General features: G+C 43.3%; 1 protein-coding gene and 1 pseudogene across 1 annotated transcript in view; both read right to left on the bottom strand.

Annotated features, from left to right (window-relative positions):
- Nucleotides 1-13,375, bottom strand: part of TTC7A (tetratricopeptide repeat domain 7A) — a 515,691-nt gene that overhangs the window by 339,230 nt on the left and 163,086 nt on the right. Inside the window, exons 9-10 of the mRNA XM_075339201.1 lie at nucleotides 1,885-2,022; nucleotides 469-552 (exon numbers count right to left, since the gene is read on the bottom strand). Coding sequence (XP_075195316.1) covers nucleotides 469-552; nucleotides 1,885-2,022 — 222 coding nt within the window. The remainder of the gene's footprint in view (nucleotides 1-468; nucleotides 553-1,884; nucleotides 2,023-13,375) is intronic.
- LOC142295806 (protein FAM118B-like) lies at nucleotides 6,597-7,565 on the bottom strand (annotated as a pseudogene).

Raw genomic sequence — 13,375 nt, 5'->3', positions numbered from 1 at the left:
CTCTCTGTACCCAGTTATCCTATTATTGTGGGAGATGATTAGTCAGTGAGGGTGAGCAGGGGTAATATATATTGCCAGGGCTGGTGTTCTGGTGCTTTGTATCAGTTGCTTGCCTATATCAGTGCCCTGGATAAGATGTTATAGTGATACTGTGTGTTTCTGGCGGTAGTGTGGGAGGGGTTTGGGCAGGGTTACAGGGGCTGATGGGAAATGTATTCATAGCAGAGCAGAGGATTCTGAACAGGAGGGAGTGATGGCTGTGACAGCACAGCTGGCACCAGGACCCAGAAAGTGAAGCAGAAATGTACAAAACAACATGAAACTTGGCATAAAAGATATATGTGGATTTTTAGGGGTAGTAACTGTAAGCATTTATGGCAAAACCAGTAACTAGGTCAGAGTAGTGAACAATCTCTTTAACTGTTTGCAAACTTAACACTAAGCTAATGCAAGATCTGACAACCTTACCTTGCCACAGGACATCATAGATAACGCCAACTGATACCAAAGATGAAATTCTCCAAAAGCAAATTTCATAGCTCTCTCCAAACACTGCAAAAAGAACAGCCACAAGTGAAAAAATCACGATTGACATTCATTATTTAATTAGCAAATCTTCATAATACAGACTACTTTTTGTAATGTTTATATTTTTTTTTTAAGTCCATTAATAGTCTATTGGTGGAACAAAAATGTAGAAACTATCAGCAAGCAGATGTAATAAGATTTGATATTACTCTTGTCGTTAAAGGAGACATTTCACTAGTTTTAACATGTGAACCCCTTCACAACCTTTGACGTATATGTACACAAAAGGTTGTGTCCCTGCCTTTGATGCGGGCTAAAACGCGGAGCACACATCTGTTCCCGCACATGACAGTTGATTTAATTAGCCATCATGTGCATCTAACAGGTGGGGGTGGACCAGAGCTCTGCCTGGGGTTAACGTGTTAAAAGCCGCCGTCAATCTTACTGGCAGGGGGCACGTCATTTTATGCTCCCATCGGCAGTCCTGATACACGATCGCGGGTCGCCGATGAGTTGCCATGACAGCCAGGGGTCTGCTGATGACCCCCATGCCTGTTTTTATGATTCTCCTGTGAATGTCAACCCATGGCTGGCATTCATAGATCGTGATTTTCACTATACATAGCAGTACGTGATTTTCGCTATACATAGCAGTGCTCATGCACTGCTATGTACAGCAGAAACAATGGGAAGATCGCAACTTCAAGTCCTTTACCATTTATGATAATGAGAATAACCCTTTTAAAGGACATGCTGTAATGTCTTGGTGTCCGATGCGGATCAGTGCTGTTTTGATGGCACAATGGGGAACTACTTTTTTGGAGTAAAATATCATAAGAAGGGCGGCACAGTGGCTCAGTGGTTAGCACTACAGTCTTGCAGCGCTGGGGTCCTGGGTTCGAATCCCACCAAGGACACCATCTGCAAGGAGTGTGTATGTTCTCCCCGTGTTTGCGTGGGTTTCCTCCGGGTACGCCGGTTTCCTCCCACACTCCAAAAAACATACAGATAGGAATTTAGATTGTGAGCCCCAATGGGGACAGTGATGTCAATGTATGTAAAGCGCTGTGGAATCAAGAGCGCTATAGAAGTGAATAAATATTATTATATTAAAAAATGATTAAGAAAGCAACACTGTACAAAAACACTACACAATGGCTTCATATCGCGGTTGTAAGACCCCATGTGCCGCCATACAGCCTCCGTGCACATGGCTCTGCAGTGTGCATGAGGCCTTACTCAGAACATGTCATATTACATCTTTGGAGTAGATAAAAGACAAGAGTTGATCTATTTGAGTTCTCTTTAAGCTTTGCACAGGAGTAGGCTGCACGGTCTCAGAACAGAGCGCAGTACCTCAGACAGCATGGCGTACTGCCCTCTTCTGGCCATCGTGATGCTTAGAAGATCGTAGACTCCGGAGGCGTTTTGAAGGCTCACAGCACGGTCTTCCTTCTGGTCTGGAGCTCGGCTGATCACTGCGTCTCTGTTGGCCTGTATCGACATGAAATTAAAGATCCGGTTATCGATTTACACTGAGATATTTTTGCAAACGAGCAGCTCATTTGTTCTAATGGGAAAATGAATTGTGACGTTGCAATTTTTGAAAAATATGAAAAGCTAAACATAGATGATTCAGCAAGAAAATGTACATGGGAGGCAGAGCTGATATTAGCAATTTACTAATGTCAACCCAGAAGAAAGGCGGCACGCAGCACGGGCGAGCGCAATAATGGAGCTGTATTCCATAAACCAGCCGTCTGTATATGCATGGAGCTGTTACTGGTCACATATAGACGACGACGTCTGTTTCACAAGGAATGTGCACTTCTTCTGACATTACAGGCTTTCTAATATTTTGAGACTTTGAGTATCTATCGTGGCTGTAAACCATCATAGCCGGACACAACTGACTGAAGGTGTGCATATAGACTTTATTGCTTATTTAAAGGGAATCTACCACCAAGTTTAGGCCTCCTAATTTGAGTGCCACATCATGTAGAAACAGAGTTCCTGATGCCAAAGATGTATCACTTACTGGACTGCTTGCTGTAGTTTTAATAAAATCACTGTTTTATCAGCTGCCATATAGTCCTCTATATTCTTGAGCTCTGTATAACCCCACCCACACCAATGATTGGTGGCTTTATGCCTATGTGAGGTGTGGGCGGGGTTATAGAGAGCTCAGCAATTAGAGAACTGGTAGAACTGCAGCAAATAAAACAGCGATTTTATCAAAACTGCAGTAAGTAGCCCTGTAACTGACACATCGCTGGAATTAGGGTCTCTGCCCCTACGTTATACTGCTCTCAGATGGAGTAGTAAAAACCTAGTGACAGATTCCCTTTAAAGCACCACTCCAGCGTTTTTTATTATTTCACTGCTGGAGTGGTGCTTTAAATGTAAGTCCCCTGCCTGATACTCACCTGGCTCTCTGTTCAACTTCTTCCAGCATCACTTCTGTCGGTCTCTGGCGATTTGTGACCTGACAGCAGCTCCAGTGTTTCATGGAATGTGCTGGAGGTCACAACTCAATACAAGTCTATGAGAGTGTCGTTCTGGCTCTCATAGACTTGTATTGAGTGCTTGTGACATAATTTATGAATTCCTGAAAGTAAGTTACATGCACATGATGGTGCCGCGGGACCAAAGCAGCGTCAAAAAAGGATTGAACTGCAGGAGGGTAAGTATAAGAACGGGGCCAGGGGACTTACATTTAAAGGGATTCTCCAGTGCTGAAAAGCAAATAAAAATGCTGGAGTCGTGCTTTAAAGAGCCCATTTATGTTGGTACAGGCTATACTCATATGGCATCAGATATATTGGTTGCAGCTTGCAATTTATAAATTACAAGGTCTGCATTATATGGGGTGACCACAATTGTAATATTTACATGATGCAATAGTCACACAGGACATGGACTCTGTAGACAAGCAAACTGGCTGCAGCGGTCACACACCAGAAGAGGTTGCAAGGAGACTGGTGAGGGGGACTATTTCCATGATCTTTCCATGAAGTATATAATTATATATCTGTGGACCACATTAGGAATGAATATCTAAAAAAAAAAAGAAAAAAAGAAAGCCTTGACAGCCCCTTTAATGGGGTATTCCAATGACAAAAATGTCATCACTTATGTAGTGAAAAGTACAAGATTGGTGGGAGTTCACATACCAGAATCGCCATGAATTCCCCCCTCGGCGGTTATAGAGCAGCGGTCGAGCTTTGTGTTATTACCACAGGCCTATGATGCTGCTGCACGGCACATGCTCAACTTCAGCTCAATTTAAATTTAAAATAATATATGATTTAAATAGTTTTTTAAGTAATGTGTTTTTGTTTTACATTTTAGTATTTTATTTTTTTTTTAAATAAAAATATATATTTTCAAAAATCTTAAAATTCTTACACTGACCACTAGGCCTAATATTAGAGTCCTACATCCTGTTATGCCCACAGACTTCTGCAACAATAGACCCTGTTAGTATAGAAATGTTATCTGGGCATTGGTTCCTTTCATGTGGCACTAAAGGGTATTTAGCTTGGCTTAACCTAATAAATAAGTAAAAAAAACAATGTGGGGTCTCCCCTATTTTTGATAACTGGCAAAGGTAAAGCAGACAGCTGGGAGCTGATATTATCAGGCTGGGAAGGTCCATGGTTATTGGGCGCTTCGCAGCCTAAAAATGCCAGCCCGCAGCTGTCCTAGAAGTAGCGCATCACATAAGATGCAGCAAATCTGGCACTTTGCCTCAGCTGTTCCCGATTGTCCTGGTGAGGTGGTAATGGATTAAGGGGTTGATGTCAGCTGTGTAGTGTCAGCTGGCATCAAGCCCTAGTATTCGGAATGTTGAGGCGTCTATCAGACACCCCTATTACTAACCCAGTTTCCATGGTTTACAAATTTATTATAAAAAAAACCAAATATATGACATAAAATCCCAATAACAAAACGGTCTTTCATGCCTTGCACCACATTTTAGTTTTTAGACACTTTTTTTTTTTTACAACATGGCTCTGCAGGAAAGGGTACAGGCATAATACTTTAGCGCCATTGTGGGCTAAAATTTGTTGCAAATGTCTGGTGCAGATCCTTAGGATAGGTCATCAATATGTGGTCAACATCCTGCACCCCCGCTAATCAGCTGTTCCCGATGCCGACAGAGGCAGCAGGTAGCCGGCAATGCTCAGTTCTAGAGCTGTCCCATCAACTGATAGAAGCCGGGGCCGGGTACTGCACATCCGCCTCCCAATCAAATCAATGGGAGGCGCTTATGTAGTACCCAGCCTCTATCAGAAGATAAGGCAACTCTGCAACTGAGCATTTCTGGCTGCCTGCTACTGCCGCCGGTACCAAAAAGAGCTGTTCGTCAGGGTTGCGGGTTGTCGAACCCAGCCAATCACACATTGATGACGTATCCTAAGGATAGGCCATCAGTGTAAAAGTAGTGGACAAACTCTTTAAGAGTAACCAATTTTATAACTAAAGATCCATAATAAGCCTCATTTAATTGATTATGTGTATATTATTTACAATGTATACAGCGTCCCAACTTTTTTTTGGAATTAGGTTGACTGTATACATATATATTCAATGACGGACAAAAGTGTTGGCACCCTTAAAATTGTTCCAGAAAATGAAGTATTTTTCCCAGAAAATTATTGCAATTACATGCTTTCTTAAACAAATGTTTGTTGTTCGTTGATTGGAACAACACAAAAAAAACTAAGAAAAATGCAAATTAAACATTAAATTACACAAAACTCCAAAAATGGGTCAGACAAAATTGTTGTCCCCCTCAACTTAATATTTGGTTGCACACCCTTCGGAATAAATAATTGCAATCAATCGCTTCCTATAACCATCCAAAACCTTCTCCTTCTTCTCATCTGGAATTTTGGACTCTTGTAAACTGCTCCAGGTCTCTCATATTTCAAGGTGCCTTCTCCCAACAGCAATTTTAAGATCTCCCTACTGGTGTCAATGGGATTTAGCTGCCAATTCAGAACTCTCCAGCGCTTTGTTTCCATCTATTTCTGGGGGTTTCTTGAAGTTTGTTTAAGGTCATTGTCCTGCTGGAACACCCATGACCTAGGACGTAAACTCAGCTTTCTGACACTAGGCACTACATTGCCACCCAAAATCCTTTGGTAAGCTCAAATTTCATGATGCCTTCCACACAGTCAAGGCACCCAGTGCCAGAGGCAGCCTCCACTATATGTGACTGTAGGTACTGTGTTCTTTTCTAGGCCTCGTTCTGTTTTTGAAAAACAGTAGAATGATGTGCTTTATCAAAAAGCTCTTGTTTTAACAACCTGCACTATAGCTTTTCTATGTCTCTGTGTCAGCAGCAATATATTCACCAATGTTAGTGCCAATCCATACTTTAGGAGGGGTAGGTTGGTAGAAAAAAAAGTTTTTCTTTGACGAACAAGGTAAACAAAAAAATCAACGTGTTATAATTACAAACTTGAGATACATTAAAAATATATATATTTTTTTTTTTTCATATACAAGTACAACTCGTTTCGGCTGAAATGGCCTTCATTAGATACATGCAGATATCAAAGTCACTGATATCTGCATGTACCCGATGAAGGTTATTTCAGCCAAAACGTGTTGTACTTGTATATGAAAAAAAAAGTAAAAATATTTTTAATGTATCCTTAGGTTTGTTATTAAATCATGTCGATTTTTTTTTTATCAAGTTAGTCAATGAAAAACTTTTTTTCTACCAACCTACCCCTCCTAAAGTATGGATTGGCGCTAACATCGGTGAATATATTTGTTTGATTCTGTGTGAGTGCAAATGCACTCACCTTTCAGCATTTGCTATGGAGTGCAACAAATGCTGGAATCCTTCCTAGATGGTGGCAGCTGGTTCAGTGTGCTGAAAGGGATTCCTCCAGTGGATCCAAACAGATTCATAATAATACTAATACTATGCTTAGGTATCGCAGCACATTTCTTTCCCTCTGTTCTCAGGTGGAGGTTCAGGATTATGTAATCTGTGTCAGCAGTGGGGTCCTCCTGGGTCTCTTGCCATAGCATTAACTTGCATTCAAATGTCAACAGATAGTTTGTGCTGAAAAGGCCTGAAACATGGTTTCATCTTCGATGCGACCGCAGCCCAAGAACAGGAAGGACTTGGTCTCATAAAGAATATGGATTTCTCTATTACCGAGGAGATTCTGGTATCTGGCTGGGTGCAAGATGATGCTGCTTGGGTTAGTGTAGAAGCTATATATGTGCAGGAGGCTTAGCTGCTTCTTCTCCTTAGCCCATTCTAGAACCTTTTTTCGTTGGTAAGTTCTAGGGATTTCAGTTGAGTTCCCTGATGAACGACATAGATCTCCAGACGGTTGTCAAAGTTGGTTGCAAGGGCCAGCGCACTGTGCTCCATCAGTTGCGGCACAGACTGAAGGAGCTGCTTCCCAGAGTCCTCCATCTTTGACTCCAGGTTATCTATGACTTCATAGAGACAGTCCTTGAGAAAGGTAAAGCTGACATTTCTGGTGCACGGTGACAGCTTCTGGATGAGGTTGTGGGCCATGTGGATCAGGTTTTTGTGTTCATGGAGACATTTCTGCAATTTCTTGCTTTTTTCTTCTAGGAGGGCGAAGTTGTTAGCGGCATTGAGCAGGGTCTGAATTAAACCCTTCCAGGACTTCAGCGCTGGGACTACATCCATACAGATACCGGCTCCAATCACTAACATCAGTTTTTGGGGCCTCTTGGTCTTTAGGCTAGGTAAACGTTTCATGGACTTCTTGGCTGTGGGAATACTGTCCTATCTTAGCGTCAGCTTCCTCGACTTCAGGTGAAGAGCAGAAACCATCAACTTTCTGTACCAGTCAGTCACGTCCTGATGGTGCAAGAGCTCAGATCATCAAGACCCTTGTGTGACTGCCACAATCATCCAGTGGTGAGTGATGACATTAACGTACGGGAGCCGCCAGAGACAAACCTCCTGCTAATGCGAGCACCTCTACTCTCAGACAGTAAATGAGGCAGGTGAACTGCCTGTTATAGGCCATTCCAAATCCAGGAACTGAAGGTAAGGGAACAGCCAGTCCCACCCAGCTCTAATGGCTGTTCTTAAAACCTTTGTGTGTATTGGAGCAAACCATTGGGTCTTAATGATGCTCTTTCCTTCGCACCCTTTATGGTAGACTAAGATAGACCATTGCTAGGAGGGATAGTCGTGGTCTGAGTGGGGGCACCACTCACCGCTCTGTCCTAGGGTGCCGACCTCCACAATTAGGTAGGACCAGTTTCTTTATTAGGGCCCCTAGGATTGTTCAGTTTGGTGGTGATTATTCTCCTTTCCGTACCCAATGTAATTTAACAGGTCTTTATATTTATTTTTATTTAGTATTTTTTCTCCCTAAATACTGGTTTTCGTTCCCTCAACTCCGTTCTTGCCTCTCCTGATCCTGGTAATCACACTATTTTTCTTGGTATATCCTGTTTACTATATTTTCCTTTTTTGAATAGACGCCTTTCACTGATCTATTTGGTCTCTGTTTTTTTTTTTTTAAAAAAACTGTTGCTATTTCTGAGCTTGCTTGTCCTATCTGGGTTGTCCTGTGACATTTGTTGCAGGCTTTTGGTGGCCCATCCTTTTTCTGATGGGCCATTACTACTAATGGCCTTTTTTGTATCATTGTATTTGCGATACAATCCACGGCCATTTTTTTGTAGCCATGTACCTGTATTCATTATGGTTATCATGGCTTTGAAACTACGCCCTCTGTGACGCGCGCATCGCGGTCGCGATCATGTGAGCCGGAAGTGAGCTCACCTTTGTTTGCGGATGTGACGTTAGACGCCACTGAAAGCGACCGGCACATTTAAACTCGGCGGCGTGGTATGACAGACGCGCTCTGCCCAGGCTTTTCCTGGTCTTGATGGAAGTAAGTTTACCCGCTGCGCTTTCTTGTCGGTTTGCTTTCTGATATGGACCTTTTTTGATGTAGTTTATTTATGTATTTCTCCACAGTAATTGTGCCATATTGTGTGGGTCATTTTTTTGACCGGAAATTTGGAGTTTATCTCTCCCCTGATGATATAAGAAACGCGTTGGGAGAACTATGCACATCACTGGATACATGTTTGGAACCTGTGGGGATCCTGAGTCATGTAGTTAAGGACCAGGTTATCTTGCCTTTGGTAGCCATTACAACCCAGCACCAGTGCTTCATCAAATAGGGAAAGGGTGACACGGCAGATGGGGTAAGACCGTTCCTTTTCCTATGATCTTATCACCGCTGTTTTCGCGGTATGTTTCAGTATTGGATACAATATTCACATCATTTTTTATAAGGTGAATTTAAGATTAGTCAGTTGGTCTGATTATAGGATCATTATATATTTCTCTGGCTATATTTTTCTTATTGATTTTTGTATTGTCCTTTTTTAACATTAGGTCCTTTTCTGACCTTTTTACTAATGGAATATTAAAGGCTATGTTTTAGGCGTATTGACTATTTTTGACTTTGCTACCATTGTATTGGAGCAACACAAAAAATCTGCAAAAAAGATAAATTGAACATAACTTTGCACAAAACCCCAAAAATGGGCTGGATAAAATTGTTGGCACTCTTTACCTAATCTTTGGTTGCACACGCTTTGGAATAAATAACTGCAATCAGCCCCTTCCTATAACCATCAACAAGCTTCTCACCTGAAATTTTGTACTCTTCTTTTTGTAAACTTCCCAAGGTCTCTCATATTTGAAGGGTACCTTTTCCCAACAGCAATTTTAAGATCTCTCCATTGGTGTTCAATGGGCTTTAGGTCCAGACTCATTGCAGCCACTTTATAACTCTAGCGCTGTGTTTCCATCCCTTTCTGTGTGCTTCTTAAGCTTCTTAAGGATTTGGGGGTTATTGTACTGCTGGAAGACCCATGACCTAGCTTTCTAACACTGGGCTCTTCATTGTGACCCAAAATCTTTTATTAATCTTCAGATATCATGATGCCCTTTGTAGGCCTCATTCTATTTTCAGTAAACAGTAGAATGATATTGGGCTCATCTGTCTATAATGCTTTCCCAGAAGGATTCTGGCTTACTGTACTCAAGCTATTTGTGCCTCTGTGTCAGCAGTGGGGTCCTCCTGGGTCTCCTGTCATAGCTTTTCACTTCATTGAAATGTTGACAGATAGTTTGAGCTCACACTGATGAATCCTGAGCCTGTAAGACAGCTTGAATTTCTTTGGAACTTGATTGGGGCTGCTTATCCACCATCCAAACTATCTATCATGCATTGCAACCTTTCATCAAATTTTCTCTGCTGCACATGTCCAGCGAGATTAGCTACAGTGCCACAGGTTGTAAATTTCTTGCTTATGCTGCGCATTGTGGACAAAGGAACATCAAGATCTCTGGCGATGAACTTCTTTCTGTTCACAATGCTTTGTGTGGCACACACAGAAACAGAAAGCTAAGAGTGAGTCAACTACTCCCCTTTTTTACTCTGGTTTAAGGTGAGATTTTCCTATTGCACACACCTGTTACTTGCTAGAGGTGAGTTTAAAAGAGCATCACAAGTGCTTTGTGTTGTTCCAATACACACAAAAAGAAAAACAACAAAAAGAGTACTAAATATCCTCCACAAATTTAGATACTCACAACAGGATAAAGCAGTGGTGAACTGCCCAGGCCAAAAAAACTAATGCACTACCAGGATGCAGCCAGACCCCCAATAGATGGAGGCTTCACAGGTGCAAGAGGAGAAAATCACTCCCACAACTCCAAAACATGGAGAGGGTGATCGCTGGATGATAAAATTGCACACTAGTGGCTTGCATAGGGCGCAGTTCACACTTGCAGGTGCACAGTAACCTCGTCAGCAGCCTATTACACGCCCATACTATTCGACCAGGCAGGCTGCCCGGTACTTATGTGCAGCATATAGGGACCGGGACTCCATTATGCAAGTCCATAATGGTAGCCGGATCAGGCAAAGAGGTTTATCAGCAGAAGTAAGCTAGCACACGGTTTTCCTTGGTTCAATACTTAATTGGGAATCCATGTGCACACATGACATACAGTGTGGTCTTCAATACAGCTTACGTGTTTTGGATCCTTTATCATAGAAGATTATGGTTATATCTATAAGAGCTATTACTAAGGAATGACCGCACTGTATGTCATGTGTGCATATGGGTTTTCAAAAATGGGTAAAAAGCCCCCAAGGTCATAACCAAAATCTTCACCTTCAGCCCATGTGATGTTTTGGCTCAAAACTGCAAAGCCTTTCTCAAATACACAACCCCTGATTCTAAAACAGTTGGAATGCAGTGTAAAATGTAGAGAAAACAAGAATGCGATGATTTTGAAATGTTTTATCACCATATTTTATTCACAACAGAGAATAGTACACAAATCAGAAGGTGAACATTGGACTGTTCTCACACAGATGGAAGCTACAACTGTCCAGAATGTCTTGTTTGCTGATATCAGGGTCGTCTCCCTGTTTTTAGAGATTAGTGATGGCTTTAGGACTGGAGCCTCTCATCTCCATCTGGTACTCTACATGTAAATGTTGTTTTGTTTCTCTTGGTGCTGAAACAGTTAATGACAGTTTTGCTGCCAGCAGCTCTCCAGCAGTGCTTGTCAGCTGCAGGTGCTCTGTAGCCACACACCCCTTTGTGCTTAAGTAGCAGGGGGTTTCCCAGCAATATTTGCTGATTATAAAAAAAATTGTATTCTGGCCGCCTTGGTGGAAGGAGCTGCTGTGGATTTGTCCTGAATCTTCTCCATTTTGGTTATTATTCCCCTGTTTGTCTCACCTACCCTCTTGTTGTATTAGTGCAGCCGTGAGCATAGTGAGCCTTACCTTCCCACTCACTAGCCAGGACTATCTAAGGGTCTTTTCAGGGCTTCAGGTTCCTGCTTGACGACAGGTGTGGAGCCTGTATAGGTCTGGCTATGAGTGTAGGGTACAGCGTCAGATAAAAGACAGGAGGTGTCCCATCTACCCTCTCACTAGCGCCAGGGCCCACCGTTGTTATTGTGTTCCTGGTGTCCTCCTTGTTTGTGGTGTTATTGTGGGGTGTTTTTGTTGTGCGTTCAGACATCCGTTGATCAGAACGCGGCAGCCACGTGTAAAAATATGACAGCTGAAGCATTAAGAGTTCCCTTCAATGATGTTAATTCCAGGTGAAGTCTGGACTCTGCAGTTATGGAGTCAGCAGAGCGTTGGTGGCTTTTCTACTCTCTGCTCCTCAGCACTCGGCCCCCTGATCTTTAACGTTATGGGGTCTCCACTTGATGGCTGAGTTTCCTACAGTTCAAGCTGTGCCGCCCAGGGCAATGGGGTACTCGGCCCCGGGCAGTGTACTACTGAGATGTGTCACTGGGTGGCCGTTGCCTGGTGCCGTGACCCTGGGGGATGCTTTAAAGGGTGCTATATACAGGGGAATGTTTAATAAAGTTTATGTCGTGACGCCACTTGCAAGTTGCGTTTATGGTGATGGAACTGCCGCTGCACAGTCTCTCCACTAGGGCTGATGTGAGGGCAGCCTGGATGTTGGGCTCTCCGCAAGTAGGGCCGGGGCCCCAGGGGGTTAGGTGATGGAGTTAGGCGCGGAAAGAAGGGGAGGCCACACGAGGGGTTGCTGTATAACTGGTTCTCTTATTCACAGTAGATGGTAACTGGTACTCGGAGGAAGGCTGGTATTCACCTCTGGTTCCCCTAGTCCCAGTGCAGGTTGGTGACCGTTTGGCTTTTTTCCCCTGCACCTTTCTCAAGTTGGTGGGTCCCCGTGGCTTGGAGCATCTTGGGGTCCCCTCCTGTTTGTCTCTCAGTCTCTGGTCCGTACGGCGGTAGTGTGAACCCTGTATTCCTGGTGTTCGGTTCCGGTCCCTGGCTCTCCCGTTACTGCTGGTGCCCCCAGACTTCTAAGGTCAGTGAGGTCCTGAATGGTTCCCTCCCTGTGCAGATTTTTATCAGGTCTGCCCGGAGGGTTTGCCTGACCTAGGGCTCTGTGCCCCGTCGGTGCTATGGTTCCGAGAGAACTTCACCATACTCCTCCGGCAACCACACGCCTGGGCCCTCAAGTCTCCATTACACTTCCGTGTCAGAGCAGTTACGTCCGTCTCCTCTCACTTCCTAACTCCAACTCTAACTAACTGCTGTCCCCTCCCACCTGGTCGTTGTCTAGTGGACTGGATTGGCTCTACCCCTGGGTGGCCATCCATTAATCCAAGTCTAGTCTGTCACCAGTCTGTGTGGATGGGGGAAACTGGGATTACAATGTATTTTGCTGCTACAAGCACTGGTCTTCAAGGTCCCTGGGGGAAGGCCCTGGATCTTTGGCTGGATGCAGTACCTGATAGTGCCCTGATGGGTTCAGGGTCGCTACACTTCCACTTCTCAATAATATCACTCACAGGTAATAGGGAAGATTTAGGAGGAAGAAATGTCATGAACAGACCTGTTACACCTATTACAGGACGGTGTTGGTACTACCAGCCGTTCTGTCACTACTGTTAGTAAAGGCAGACGGCAGGCGAGGGGCCGGATGTTATACACCGGGGCCAATAGGACGGAATGATAAACCTGGATTCAATTAAGATGTGTGAAAAATATTTTTGTCTGTAGTATATGTATGTGTATATACAACACCTCCCTATTATATTGTATATACAGTACATACACATCATTACCATTTCCGGTACAACTATGATCACTTTTTCCAATTACGCAGAGGTCCACATTGTATTCTGGAGTATAAAACCTCGATTAGCAGACATTCCCATGTGAAAAAAAAACAGCAAATAAAAATCATTTGTGTTATCTGGAAAACATCCAGCAGTGTAACCGCTCCTTAATCCAGA

Source organism: Anomaloglossus baeobatrachus, chromosome 3 (assembly GCF_048569485.1).
Source record: "Anomaloglossus baeobatrachus isolate aAnoBae1 chromosome 3, aAnoBae1.hap1, whole genome shotgun sequence".
NCBI lineage: Eukaryota > Metazoa > Chordata > Amphibia > Anura > Aromobatidae > Anomaloglossus > Anomaloglossus baeobatrachus.
Note: the sequence above shows the minus strand (reverse complement) of the source record. Positions and strands in the feature narration are given on the sequence as shown.